This window comes from Aotus nancymaae, unplaced genomic scaffold, assembly GCF_030222135.1.
Source record: "Aotus nancymaae isolate 86718 unplaced genomic scaffold, 86718_ANA_hifiasm-v0.15.2.pri h1tg000014l, whole genome shotgun sequence".
Classification (NCBI taxonomy): domain Eukaryota; kingdom Metazoa; phylum Chordata; class Mammalia; order Primates; family Aotidae; genus Aotus; species Aotus nancymaae.
The window spans coordinates 69,007,910-69,023,647 of record NW_026988425.1 but is presented as its reverse complement, the minus strand read 5'-3'; the positions used below and the strand labels follow the sequence as shown (position 1 = coordinate 69,023,647).

Genomic DNA, 15,738 nt, shown 5'->3' with positions numbered 1-15,738 from the left:
TTTAGCTTTTTTCCCTGAGATGTTCTTTCTTTTGCTTCAAGTGTTAGTAATTGCTAATTGCTTATTGTAACATTTTTATGATAGCTGCTTTAAAAATCTTTGTCTGATAATTCTAACATCTGTCATCTCTGTGTGGGCACCTAGTAGTCGTTATTTTAAACTGAAGTTGTGATTTTCTTGGTTCTTGACATAAGTGATTGTTGTGATTGCAATATCCAAACAGTCCAAGTGACTGAACCTTAGACAATGTGGGTATTACGGGGTGCTGGATCTTATTTAATCCTACTGTTTTAGGTGGCTTTTCCTGGCATTGTTTTGGCAAGGACAAGGTCGGGAGGCACTGCCTCATTACCAGGAGGTGGGAGGAGAAGGCTAGGCTCTCCATTTGGTTTCTGTCTATATAAACAAACGTAACCCTCTTAAAGGTGAGGAGAAAACAGCCAGGCTAGTGAACGTTGGGGCTCAAAGAACCTTAACACCAAGGTGGGGAAGGCCTCCTCATTACTGCTGGGAGGGGGTCCAGCAACCCACTGGATCTCTGTTGATATCTCTCTGGTTGGGAAGGTAGGAGTGGCTTCTTATTACTTCCCATGTGGCCTCCATTGACCAACTGAGGGGAAAAGACCGCATTACCACTAGATGGTGTGAAGGTCCTACCTCTCCACCATGGCTCCTCTTACACCACTCTAGCAGGGAGAGGAAGGGCTGCCACATTACTGCTCAGTGGGCACGAGATCCAGATTCTACAAGTGTCTGTGTACCTTGTTAGAGTCCAGGGGGATGGAAGTCCAGGCTCCCCACTCAGGCTTTGCTGCCCTGGGTGGAAGCATTACAGTTTTTTTTGTGTGTGTGGTGTTTGGCTAGAGTAGAGTAGCTACTACCTGAAATTATTTCTGTCTTGCTAGACTGTTTCTTTCTTGGCCCTTTGGCTACAGAGAGCAGGTTTTCATTGGAGCCTGTATTAGTCCATTTTCACGCTGCTGATACAGACATACCTGAGACTGGGAAGAAAAATAGGTTTAATGGACTCACAGTTCCACATGGCTGAGGAGGCTTCACAGTCACGGCAGAAGGCAAAAGGCACTTCTTACATGGTGGCGGCAAGAGAGAATGAGAAAGAAGCAAAAGCAGAAACTCCTTATAAAACCATCAGATCTCAAGAGACTTACTACCACAAGAACAGTATAGGGGAAACTGCCCCCATGATTCAACTAGCTCACACTGGGTCCCTCCCACAACATGTGGGAATTATGGAAGTACAATTAAAGATGAGATTCGGGTGGTGACACAGAACCAAACCATTTCAGAGCCTGTACCCACTGACATTTCTGAGTTGCCAGCCTCTTCAGCTCTAGGTAAGAATAATATAAACAAAAAGAAAACTCAAAGAATTCATCACTATGTCATTCTTTGGGTCCCAGGGTTTGCTAATTAGTCTGACTTTTTCTCTTCATCTTTAAGAGTGTTATGTTTGTTTATATATAATATTTGGGGCTTTTAGTTGTATTTATGAACAGGGAAAGAACATGTGTTCCATTTCCCTAGAAGTGCAAGCCAAGCCCAAATAATTTTTAAGTCCTTAAAGTTTATAATTTTCTATATTATTAAGGCTGTATGAATCTATTCCTTGACAAAATTCAATATGTAAAAAAAAAAAAAAAAAAAAAATCAGAAGTGTCAGCAGCAGTTATGACCCAAGAGGATCAACTAAAAATTTATTAGCACTAAGAGTCCATTCTGGTGACTAGTTATAAAATGAATATAAAATTGATAAATTTTCTACATGTCAAGAATAAACAACATAATAGAATAAAGATGTTATTCACGATAGCAGAAAAAGAGGAGTAAACAACAAATATAAAAGAATAAAATTATAAGGTACACTTTGGAACGGATTAATAAATGGAAAAAGATTAATATCTGAATGGTAAAGTTGATTATAAGGATGCCAATTGCCTCAAAAAAACCTTAAACTTCAATACAATCATTTAAAAACACAGGAGTGGGTCGAATTTTATCAAATGCTTTTTCAGTAGCTATTGAAATGAGCACATAGGGTTTTTATCCTTTAAGCTCTTATGGTGATAAAGAACTATACAGGGAGATGAATTATCTGGAGTTTTGAAACTGTAATGATCTTAACGGTACTTCTCAAACTTTAATGTGAATATAAAATCATCTGAGGATCTTGCCAGAATGCAGGTTAGGATTCAGTAGGCCTTGGGGAAGGCTTGAGACTGTGTACTTTTACCAATCTTCCAGGCAAAGACAGCATTGGGTATGTGGTCCACACATTAAATGATAAAAGTGTAAATACCCAAAATAAAGGATTTTAAATTGATTATCCAGGTAGCAAATGCTACCGTGGGATTTGTCACAGTGTGACACTTCTGAGATGGGCAAAATTCTCTGATGTCACCAACAGTTGTTCACAAAAGTGGCCCAATAGCACAACAGAGACTAGGGGAAGTGGACCCTAATCATGGGTCACTGGGACTCCATGGCAGTCTAACCAGTAAAAAATGTGTTGTGGGTCAGGCGGGGTGGCTTATTCCTGTAATCCCAGCACTTTGGGAGACCAAGGCAGTGGATCACCAGGTCAGGAGTTCAAGACCAGCCTGGACAATATGGTGAAAACCTCACTCTACTAAAAATACAAAAATTGGCCGGGTGTGGTGGCATGAACCTGTAGTCCCAGCTACTCGGGAGGCTGAGGCAGAAGAATCGCTTGAACCCGGGAGGTGGAGGTTGCAGTCAGTGCAAACTGCACCACTGCACTCTAGCCTCGGCAACAGAGCAAGACTCTCTCTCTCTCTCTCTCTCTCTCTCTCTCACACACACACACACACACACACACACACACACACACACACACACACAAAGTGATGTGATGGATCTTAACAGTTTGTATATTTTGGTGGTTAACATTGGTTTAAAGCACAGAATTGCAATTGTTTGAATGTATATCATAAATCCCGCTCCTTCCTTAGCCCATACTGAAGGCTAAACAAGATAATTGGAATTAGCTCAAGTTCCCATTCTGCTCTTCTGGAATTACCTAAACTTCAAAAACACTGTTAATCTCAATTACCTGAGATTTGCAAACATTCTGAATAAGTAATGTGTCATAATAACAGAAGATTTAACATTGAATCATTCTTGCATTGTCAAAATGACCCCATTTGTCCATTCTGTTTTTTTCTTTTAATGTACTAAGGCTTAAGTATGTGTGCCACCAGGATTTACCTTGAGAGTTCATTATTATGTTTCATCTCATTACTATTTATGTAAATTTTTCTGGTATTCTTCTATATATGAGTATTGTTACCTTTCCAAACAAAGGCAGGTTGGCTGGGAATAGAATTTTTTTGCTCCTGGACATGAATAGACACTTCTCAAAAGGAGACACTATAAATATGGCCAAAAAACATGAAAAAAAGCTCATCATCACTGGTCATCAGAAAAATGCAAATCAAAATCACACTGAGATACCATTTCATGTCAGTTAGAATGGTGATCATTAAAAGTCAGGAGACAACAGATGCTGGAGAGGCTGTGGAGAAATACGAACACTTTTACACTGTTGGTGGGAGTGTAAATTAGTTTAACCATTGTGGAAGACAATGTGGTGATTCCTCAAGGATCTAGAACCAGAAATACCATTTGACCCAGCAATCCCATTATTGGATATATATCCAAAAGATTATAAATCATTCTACTATAAAGACACATGCACACTTACGTTTACTGCGGCACTATTCACAATAGCAAAGACTTGGAACCAACTGAAATGCCTATCAGTGATAGACTGGATAAAGAAAATGTGGCGCATATACATGACGGAATACTATGCAGCCATAAAAAAGGATGAGTTCATGTCCTTTGCAGGGACATGGACGAAGCTGGAAACTATCATTCTCAGCAAACTAACACAGGAACAGAAAACCAAGCACCCCATGTTCTCACTCATAAGTGGGAGTTGAACAATGAGAACACATGGACACAGGGAGGGGAACATCACACACTGAGGCCTGCTGGGCAGTGTGGGGCTAGGGGAGAGATAGAATTAGGAGAAATACCTAATGTAGATGATGGGTTGATGGGTGCAGCAAACTGCCATAGCATGTGTATACCTATGTTACAAACCTGCACGTTCTGCACATGTATTCCAGAACTTAAAGTACAATAATAAAAAAAATTTTTTGTGCTCCACAGAAGCAGAATACTACGTGCCTCATATTTCATTTGCCAAAAAACTGTTTTTCTTTTTTTAGTCTGTTTTAGTTCCATTGAGATGAGCTTTTATTCTGTGCTAACAACAGAACTCTTGTGCATAGTCATAATATTGCAAGTTCTTCTCTAATTAGAGGCTGTTTATAAGCAAATATGGGTATAAAGTTGATATAAAGAAACTTGGAAAGTTATAGGCAGAAAGGATTTACAGGCCAGGTGCAGTGGGTCATGCCTATAACCCCAGCACTTTGTGGGGGTTGAGGTGGGTGGATCACTTGAGGCTAGGAGTTCAAGACCAACCTGGCCAACATGGTGAAACTCTGTCTCTATAAAAAATACAGAAATAAGCTGGGTGTGGTGGTACATGCATGTAATCCCAGCTGCTTGGGAGGCTGAGGCATGAGAATTGGTTGAACCCAGGAGGTGGAGGTTGCAGTGAGCTGGGATGGTGCCACTGCATTCCAGCCTGGGCGACAGAGCAAGACTCTGTCTCAGAATAAAAAAAAATGGATTTACAAAAATGGCAATCTCATTCTCCTGTCTGGTATGGAAACTTGTGGGAAAATTTATAATAGCCATCTTATTTGTTTTGTTTTCTAGTACTATAATAAATATATTTCTGTGCAGAATATCGCTATAAAAAAAGTCTTTCAAAACACTTAGACCTCAGAGGTCACTGCTCTGTTTTATAGACTTTAACTATTACTCTCTGGGAAATATGGCTTGATACACTGGCTGCTATGTGTGAAAACTGGACACTGAGTACAGATCTATTCAAATCACCAATGCCAACTTCTGATGCACAAAATACTTGTGTTATCTCAGTTAGCCAAGAAAGTCATAAAAGGAACCTCTTTTCCCTTTCCTCAAAGGTAAAAAAAATCCAGTAATCTAAAGGAGTAGTCAGTTACATTAAAACAACTGAGGCCTGACTCTCCCAGGTCATCCCCTTCCTCCTGGCCCACAGACTCTGCCGCTGCTCCTGGCATTGTGAAGTTCCTTCAGAGTCGCCTGTTTTTCTTCACCAGGATGCTGGTGGCACTCCCTAAGCTGAAGTTCAATAATTCATTAATTCTCAGGGCTAAGTTTTGGCGTTTGCCACTATTATGTCCTTTCCTAAAAAGTAGTATACTAGCTTTCTTCAGTTCAAGAGAAAAACTTCATCCTTTAGTTACCTATTCTATCCCATTTCATTTTTTCTGATGTCTTCCTGTGCCACACCAACAGTATCAATATTGGCTCCCCATTATCTGTCCTCTGAGTCATTATCTCTAACACCTTGACATTTCTAAAGTTTATCAAGTACTTAAGAAGCACAAACTAAGAGCCATCTGTTATGTGAATTACTCCAGTCAGTTGTCACCACCCTGCAATAAAATGGGCATTATACTTTTCCCATGAAAAAATGTGTTTTTAATCATCTATTCTTTCCCTCAGCTTTGGTGGATTTTTCTTAAGCTTTCCGTGTCTGCTACAGTTATGTTCAGTGCCTATTTTGCATTCTGCAGTTATAAATTCATTTACATTCTATGATGTCATTATTTCCCTTTCTCTCCTTAGCTGTCGGCTGTCTTTTCATTTTATTATTCTGTTGTCTTCTTAATTTCATGAAGTCCACCTTGTATCAAATAGCTTGACAGTATAAAGCAGTTTCAGTATAAAATTTTCTCCTGTCTTCTGGAAGAATAACTCTAGATGTCTACTCCATTTATATTTTGCAAGTTACATTCCTTTTTCTGTTTTTGATATAAGATCTTTTTTGTTTATGAGCAGTTTTTTTTTTTTTCTGGCTCACTCAGGAAATTTTATCAGGGACTTCTAACTGCTCAAGAATAATATAGCTATGTAGATTCTCTTTGACTTTTCTCTGTATTGACCTGAGCACCTCCCAGTTAACTCCCCAGGCATTTCAGACAGAGGACTGGATGTTGATCATGCACATTCTCTGTACCACTACTCAGTTCCTTGGCAGACCACCGAGGGCAGGGAGGGTGGTGTATCTGGGGTATAGCTGGCCTTGGCCTAGGAGCTTTGCCTTTGTATTTCTCTCCAAATTTGTTAAGACTGTGGTGTCTGGGGGCAGTTCAGACAGCTAGGAAGCTCACAGTGTTTTATGTAGGGGAACTTCTCAGATATCGGAACATTTTCCTACTTGAAGGTGAACTAGCCACTCTGGTGAGAAATGAGATTAGCATGACACCCTTTGGTTCACGGTCTCTTGGTTTTACGGGTCAGCAGGTTCCTGTCGATGCATATTTACTTCTGGTCCCCATCTGTGAAGTAGGCTTACCTTTAGACTTCATGCCCTCTGTTTTGGACAACTGTCAGAAGACTGAAAAAAAGGCATGGTGAGGTGACTTCACAGTTTGATGGCTGCCTCTTCAATTCTTTTGCCTCGCTGAGGTGGAGAAAAAAGGCTCCAAATGATCGCTCCCGTCCTTTCCCCATTTCTCTCATCCTTCAGCCCTGGTTTCTAATACAGAGGGATTCTATACTGGTGGGTTCTGTGGTGCATCTTCCAACTGCAACTCTGCTGTGTGCCCTGAGACTGGAGAGTGTGGGATCCAAATTTTATATTGGCTGACATGTGAATTCTGTGCAAAATTGGAGCCTCATCAGTGTAGGTGACTAGTTTTAGTCTTTTGTTCATTTCCTGTGTGTTTTGCCTACTACTTTAAAGAATGAATAAATTGAAAACTCATTGGCCCACCTAGAAAAATCCTTTAAGTATTAGATTTATAGTAGGAATTTCTTTTATAAAGTTGATTGTTTCTGCTTTGCTAATAATATCTTAAGCTTCAAGCAAATTTAAACATGCAAGCACCTATCATGTGTAAGATACAAGAAGACAAATGTTTGTAAAATTCATTTTCTGCCTTGGACATTACAGTTAGGTGGGAAAAGCAGATGAGTTCACCAGTGACCACACAAAAAAGAACCTCTTCAACAGAACAACTTCCAATTTAGGAAACTCAAAAGTAAAAACCCATCAGACTTTGCCAGTTGCTAACAATGTCCCTTTGAATTCACAAGAAAAAGAACAAACTCACAGCCTTTCAGAAATCAGTGTGGTGATTGGTAGAGGGCGCTACGGGAATACAGAAGAGAAACATCTAAGCCTGGCAAATTCTTCTCCTGCCAACCAGAAAGTTTGGACAAGTCATGCAAGCTTAACAACAACTTATAGCAAACAATTTGGGAATGAAAGTTTCTCCTGCAGGCCTAAATAAGAGTGACAGATTGCAGAAGGTGGAAGACATTCTTAGAGATGCCAAATCTGTTTATTTCATTCGTTCTCCTGTTCTTTCAGGCTAGAAGAGCACAGAAACTAAGATGCCACTCAACATCCACTAACCACAGAAGCCAAACTGTAAAGTCCCCGAGTCAGATGTGATTTCAACTCGGATCCAAGGTATGTCCTTTTGGGTCCAACTAGGGTGGCAGCAGGTGGATCTGTGCAAATGTGCAGCACTCCTAAATTCGCCCTAGAAGACCATAGGTTAAGTCATTCATCATCAATATGCTTCCCATTTTAAAGCCTTAGTGAAGTAGACTAGTGGCACTGATTATGTAAAAACATGCAGTCAGATTGGTTTATTAGAATGCAGGGAGTTGACTAGTCTATTATCAAATAAAACATTTTCAGGTGATATGACAGTTAGCTGTAAAAAGTGTTAGGTGATCCACATACCTGTATTTTGACCACATTCTCTTCTTGTTCATGCAAAAATGATTTTCTAGCTTCAAACTCTTCCCTAAGGATGGGTCCTGAGCTTGTGGCTTGAAAGCGAAGAAGCAACTCTTCTGAAGCAGACCATATATTCTCACGAATGTAACCTACTGTGACTTCCTCAATAATGTCCTGGCAAGAGATATTTCTTATCATTACACTTCACACATCATTTGAAAGGCAGACATAGAATAGTTTCTGATAGTTTATCTTTGAAAGGCACACATAGAATAGCTTCTGATAGTTTATCTTTTAGAAAGCAATATGGATGTCTCCTTTTGGCTTGGTTTTAAAACAAATGTAAGCAGAGCTGAAGGATGAAACTGGCTTAGCTTCTTTCTAGCAATATGATTTTGGCATCTCTGAACTTGGTGCTGAGGTGGCATGAGAATGTGGCTCAATGATCTCAGGATTTGGAGGTGGAGATGTACAGATGATGCTGGCAAGGACCAGGTGTGAGGCCTGAGCTCCGAAGAATGTAAAGGGACAAGGATGCTTTCTGTAAAAACATGCATCACCTTCCACCTCCCTTGGGCTCCCAAGGAAAACACTGCAATGACCATGAGGATCTCAGACTTCTCCATTTCTTCCCCAGGCCAGAGTAGGCAGATCCCTGTAATGAGCTGGGGCAAAACTCAAAATGATGCTCTGGGGCTAAAGAAAAAGGAGTGGGAGAAGCAAGACAAGTGCTATTAAGGACAGCTGGGAGAAATATAGAAGAGTGAGAAAAAAGGAAGAAGGAGGTTATAAGAAAGTTTTATGTGGGGTATGAACTGGGTTTACTATAAAGCTCAATGAGAGATGCAAAGAAAGGCTGGACTGTCACTTCTACAGCCGATGACTCTAGAAGTGAAAGTCCAGTCTTTCTTTGCATCTCTCATTGAGCTTTATAGTAAACCCAGTTCATACCCCACATAAAACTTTCTTATCTTGTACAACTGGAATCAATGGTTGGTTAAAGAGCTAAAAGTGAAATCATATGAAAGATGCATACATATCTTTAAGAGAAGACATATGTATGCATTCATTGAATAAAACCAGTAACTTCAGGTTGTTTAGAGGAAATGCAATTTTTTAAAACAGTGTTAGACCTTCCACTGGTTAATAATCTTAACAGAGTGATGCTTGATATAAGGAAAAGTTATATCTGGGGCATATCTTGGGATGCCACATGAGCAATTTTTGATTCTAAATTTTAAATCTTCGATGCTGCTTCTTTACAGTTTGATACATCTTTTCAACCACGGCATATGTTTTTAGTATGTCTATAATTTCTTTTTTTCAAAATTGACACTAATAATCCATTGCTACAATGTAAATTTTCTAAAACTTGTACGAACTCTGAACATCTGAAATTGGTCAATAAATTATGTTCTTCACTATCTTCTTGTCATTAAGCATTTTTGGTAGCAATGATCAGACTCAGATCATTTTTTTTTCCTCAAAATTTTAGTAAATACTGCATTGGTGATTCTGTCTACAATACTGCTTCACTGCGATATCTTTGATGTTGACTTTGAACGATTCTGTAAGATGTGTGTTCTTAATTATCATCAGTATTTCTCTGTAAACATATTATGATGCATGGATCCATCATCAGAAGTTTTCATATCTTTGGGTCCAACTTTTGGTCTTAAATCCACATCAATCTTGATGAATATTCCTTCAAGAGTATTCCCCCTGGGAAGCATTACTCACTTTTTAAAGAACCTGTGTATTTCTTAAGCCACCTACTTGTGTTATTAATTCCAGAGCAATGGGCACATGATATAACCACTCAGAGATACTGGTGACTGTGTCAAAAACAAGGCAAAAAGTGGAAAAGATACTAGAGTAGAAGTTGGAAGCACTGGAAATAAATCACTGTTTATTGACAAAATCTATACAAACTGCACAATTAGTACAAGCTGGTTGACCTACTCTGTGCCTCAGTTTCCTCACTTAGAAAAATAGAAGATGAGAATATTTGCTCTATCTCTACTTAGAGGATAATTTAGGGATCAAAGTGATGCGAAAGTACATTGGAAAGTGAAACTGTATACAAAGGAGGGGTACCTGGCTATGCTTATGGTTTCAGAAGACCTTATATTAGCAGTTTACACATTCTTTGGGTATTTGTAGGCACACCAGCCAGAAAGGCTACTTTCTGCCATAACTTGTTTCAGACACCTTTCTACAAGGGTTGATTCCAATTTCACATTCCTCTGACTTTATTCCCTCCTGTTTCTTCAGGGCCTTCCACCAGCCTCAGACAAAGCAAGAAGAAAGAAGGCCACTCAGCAAGATCTACCTCACTACTTGTTTATAGCTAAGTTTTTTGTTTCAGGAATCCCCACAGAGCATTTAGTTCCTTATTTCCATGTTGGAAGAAAATATTCAGATCTGACAAAGCCATGATCATACAGATAATCTATTGTCAAAGTGCTCCTTTCATCCCTCTATGTGGGGAGGAGCAACTAAAAAATGAATGAAATTCAGTGACCTAGAACTGAAACAAAAAAGAGTTCTTTTGGCTGTACTTTTTCTCATAGCTTTACTCTTATCTTTTTTTGTAAATACTTCAGCCCTGGGCTCCTGTACATATAAAAACTGCTGAATATTTGGAAGGGAATAATGGACAAGGCACATGGGGAAATCAGGAGGACCCGAGACTCCGGCCAGTCTTGTTTATAATGAGAAAAAGCATCTGAACCTGAGATGATTCTAACGCAGACTTTTATGGTTTTTTGTTTGTTTGTTTGTTTTTTTGTTTCTTCCTGAGACAGAGTCTAGCTCTTGTTGCCCAGGCTGGAGTGCAATGGCACGATCTTGGCTCACTGCAACCTCTGCCTCCTGGGTTCAAGCAATTCTCCTGCCTCAGCCTCCCAAGTAGCTAGGATTACAGGTCCTGGCCACCACATCCAGCTAATTTTTGTATTTTTAGTAGAGATGGGATTTCACCTAAGGTAGATTTTTCTAAATGGATTTCTTCTTTCTGTATTTAAAATAACAAATATATCCCCAAAAGAGAAACAAACAAAAAATAACAAATGTCCTAATAGACAATAACGATGCTCACTAAGGCACTGTTTCTTTACTCCTAACGAGAAGCTCAGATAGGTACTATTTATATAGTTTGGTTAAAAGAGATGAGAGGAGAGATAAATTGGTTTCAGTAAGAAAACTCTGGTAAAAGAAAGCTTTCAAATATGAGTCAAGGATTAGTTAAAAGGGACCTTTAGTAGTTAAATACAAATTTCAATTTGATGTATCACGTTTAGCTCTTGGTTAGTACAATACATGGACACATGGCTAACTTTTACGTCAGTTAATCGAAAGCCAAGTATAAGATACACTCAATTGTGTTGTTTGCACTTACATTTGGACAAGGGTACATCCAGAGCTCTAGAATGTTAAACAATGAAAACATGCTAAGATGACCATCTCAGAAGAAGTAAACATTTAATGTTTACCATCCTGCTCTTTGCCCAACTCTGTTCTTTGCTTCTGAAGCCGTCCTGGAGATGGCTGGGGCCATGTGTGGCAGAGATGCCCTCTCCAGCACTTTATAGAAAAAAATGACATTTTGGTTTGAAAGGTACAAGGTTAAGTTGCAGGCTGAGATAGGGGGAAAGAAATACCTTTTAAATATTGGCAACCAAGAAATTATCATTAATTGAACTTAAGTCAAGGAAAATCAAGATTGATTTCTTAGGATAATGTACCATCCCAAATAAATAGTAAAATATTTCTTCCCCCTGACGTATTTGGTTTTGTCAAGTCAATGTGGAAAAAAATCTGCAAATTAGTAACAATGCAGCCACATTCAACTGTAGTTCATGAAGACTTTATCACATATCCAGGCTTCAGATAAGTCAGTTAGTTCCTCTCATCACTTCCATGATACAGAAATAGAAAGCCAGTCACATTTAACTTTATACAGTACAATTATCCACCAAACACCAACTTCCTACCTCAATTTCTTTTCCCGTGAGCCATGATTCTTTATACAAGCATGATTCAGGTGTGACCCAGGAACTCTCTTTTGAATCGATGTTGTAATAGTAGTCATATTTTTCATGCAGGTTGAGTTTGAGCCATGAACCTTCACTAGACACTAAAGAAAAAAGTTTGTTAAATTCTACAGAGAGACAGTGAACTCTTAAACATTAGTGTAGTTTCTTCAATATGTAAAGTAACTGAATCTGTTTTTCACCAAACATTTAGACAGTCTAAGTCAACGGCATCAGAAATGACTCCCTAACATGGAATGAATTAGATATATTTAATGGCAGATCCCTGCTAAGCTAAAGAAAAGGAAGAGACACAAATGCCTAAGGCTAGCTCTAGAACTCAAATCTTTCATGAGGATGATAAAAACATGTTTAGCTGGGCCAGGCATGGTGGCTCATGCCTGTAATCCCAGCACTTTGGGAGGCTGAGACAGGCGGATCATGAGGTCAGGTGATTGAGACCATCCTGGCCAACATGGTGAAACCCTGTCTTTATCAAATAGCAAAATACAAAAAAATTAGCCAGGCGTGGTGGTGCACACCTGTAGTCCCAGCTACACAGGAAGCTGAGGCAGGGGAATCACTTGAACCCAGGAGGCGGGGATTGCAGTGAGCCAAGATACCACCGTTGCACTCCCAGCTTGGCAACAGAGCTAGACTCCATATATATATATATATATATATATATATATATATATATATACACACACATACATAAAGAAGTTTGGCCATAAACAGCCAAAGAGATAGAAAAGCAAACAATAATTGTAAGTTCCAGGTAGATGCAAACAACAACACATGCAGACAAAGGAGACCAATCGGCAAGATCCTCTTTGCTTACAACATTTCCCTACAACTTCTCCAATAAAGAGACCCACAAGGACTGTGGACTGTGGCCCTTATTTAAGGAGGGCCAATGATCTGCATTAAACCAAAGTAGAACCTTTGGGAACAGCGTTATTCAAAGTACAAAATGGCATACACATAACACAAAGGTCAACTGAAGAAGGGAAAAAGAAAATTCCTGTTCCCCTGACTCATTTTGTGCTACACAACCACACAAAATGAGAAAAAAAAATTTTTGAAATAACTAATTTTGGGGGAGGGATATTAGAAAAACCTATGGTAGTCATGACTTAAGTTGATCAAGAATGTCTCCTCCTCATGAATCCATGGGCTACACTTCATTAGACATCTGTTTATTTTGTTGAATGATTCTGGTCCCAGGCCTGAGAGCTAACCACAGCAGAAAAACATAAGAAGTTCTAACTTAGACTAAGCTAAGTCAACTGTACCAAGTGAGCATTGACTCATTGCCTTAACAGGTAAATCAAAGTTCAAGTGGATTTCTTCACAGAATATTGAAGTGCATTGAAATAACTAAATAGGGGTAACTTTAAGGCTCTTTTTTTTTCCTTTTTTTTTGAGACAGAGTTTGACTCTTGTTGCCCAGGCTGGAGTGCAATGGCACAATCTCGGCTCACTGCAACCTCCGCCTCCTGGGTTCAAGCGATCCTCCTGCCTCAGTCTCCAAAGTAGCTAGGACTATAGGCATGTGCCATCATGCCTGGCTAATTTCATGTTTTTAGTAGAGATGGGGTTTCTCCATGTTGGTCAGGCAGGTCTTGAACTCCAGACCTCAGGTGATCTGCCTGCTTCTGCCTCCCAAAGTGCTGGGATTACAGGTGTGAGCCACCACACCTGGCCTAAGGCTCTTTAATATGTGTTGATTCTTCATTTGGTTTTAAATGCCCCTCACCTGTTCTTTCTGTTTGTCAATGCCCAGGAAGAAAGATGTCTCTTTTCAATGGGCAGTCAGACATCCTGTTCATCTGTTTAGAAACATTGGTCTACTAGAAAATACATTGTATGGTCAAGTTAGGATGTTTACAAGTAATTATTATTCTTTCTTTCTTCCCTTCCCTCCCTTCCCCCCGCTGCTCCCTTCCTTCTTTCCTTGCTTTTGAGACAGGTTCTCACTCTGTCACCCAGGCTGGAGAATAGTGGCGTGACATGGCTCACTGCAGCCTGAACTTCTCCAGGCTCAGATGAGCCTCCAGAATAGCTGGGACCACAGGAACATGCAACACCTGGTTAATTTTTTGTAGAGATGGGTTTTGCCATGTTGTCCAGGCTGGTCTCAAACTCCTGGGCTCAAGCAATCCGTTTGCCTCAGTCTTGCAAAGTGCTGGGATTATAGGCATGAACGACTATGCACAGCCAACTATGATATTTTCAATTACCAATAGTTGTCAGATTCATAAATGTTTTTAGAATAATCAAGCTTCTTAAGGCAACTCTCTCAGTGGGAAGGAAAGAAGGCAAGCAAAGCTGGCGAAAATGTTTCTCTCATCACTTGAACTGAGAAGTAAAAAATTTCTTAGTTGGTTAAAAGCCAATTACCAGTGGTCAATTCACTTGAACTGTGATTTACTTGTAAAGACAATGAGTCTAATGCTCACTTGATAGTAGTTGACTTAGCTTAGTCTATGTTAGAACTTCTTATATTTTTCTGTTGTTTTTAGCTCTCACCCAAATATGGCACATGGGAAAAGAAGTAGGCAAGTTTTAGAGAGAGAAGATAAACTAAGTTTTTTCCAGGATGAATTTGAAATGAGGATAGCTCATTAATACAATTATCCGATTCTTTCCCAATGAAGGATGAGGCAGGGGACATTACAGTAATTCCTGATGAAGAGACCTGAATGGCATTAGAGGCTTTACTTGGGTTGGGATGTCAATAGGTAACAAGAAAGAAGAATTCCTATCTTTTTCACCTCTAGTTTGAATGCACAGTTAGATCAGAGACCGAGGAGAGCTGCTTTCCAGCACAGGCTCCAAATAGTTTTCCTAAGAAATATAGTTGGTTTGCCACTTAGAAAAAAGACTGATTACAGTTAGTTAAGAGGTCAAGAACATTCTAAAAGGAGGTATACTTTTTAGATGCCTTCCAGACAAAATTATACACTAATATACAGAAATGTTAAACGGACTTATAAGGTTGAGCAATCCAGTCACCAAACGGTGGATGTTTCAATTTGGGAAAAGATGGACATCTTAGAACCAGAGGGGAAAGAGATAAGAATAAATCATCGTATGCATGCCTGAAAACAATGCTCATAGCTCTATCTGGAGGTGAAAATCAGTCTTTAATTGCTTGGAAAGCTCTTCTTTCTAGAACGGGGGTTGGCAAACATTTTCTGTAAAGTCAGAGAGTAGGGGCCTGGCGCAGTGGCTCACACCTGTAATCCCAGCACTTTGGGAGGCTGAGGCAGGTGGATCACTTGAGGTCAGAGTTCGAGGCCAACATGGTGAAACCCTGTCTCTACTAAAAATACAAAAATGAGCCAGGCACAGTGGCATGTGCCTGTAATCCCAGCAACTCGAGAGGCTGAGGCAGGAGAATTGCTGGAACGTAGGCGGCAGAGGTTGCAGTGAGCTGAGATTGCCCCGCTGCAGTCCAGCCTGGGCGACAGAGCAAGACTTCATTTAAAAAAACAAAACAAAACAAAACAAAACAAAAAACCAAAAAAAAAAAAAAGAGAGGGAGAGTCAATATTTTCAGTTTTGCAGGCTATGGGTCTCTGAAACAACCACTCAGCACTACCACTGCAGCAGGAAAGCAGCCATAGACCATACATAAATTAATGTGTGGCTAAATTTCAGTGAAACTTTATTTATTTATTTATTTATTATTATTTTTTGAGATGGAGTTTTGCTCTTGTTACCCAGGCTGGAGTGCAATGGTGTGATCTCGGCTCACCGCAACCTCCACCTCCTGGG

The 15,738-nt window shown here is 39.7% G+C and overlaps 1 protein-coding gene across 1 annotated transcript in view; it reads right to left on the bottom strand.

Annotated features, from left to right (window-relative positions):
• Positions 1-15,738, bottom strand: part of IQGAP2 (IQ motif containing GTPase activating protein 2) — a 316,353-nt gene that overhangs the window by 67,000 nt on the left and 233,615 nt on the right. Inside the window, exons 16-17 of the mRNA XM_064376064.1 lie at positions 11,917-12,059; positions 7,925-8,095 (exon numbers count right to left, since the gene is read on the bottom strand). Of these exons, the coding sequence (XP_064232134.1) occupies positions 7,925-8,095; positions 11,917-12,059 (314 nt within the window). The remainder of the gene's footprint in view (positions 1-7,924; positions 8,096-11,916; positions 12,060-15,738) is intronic.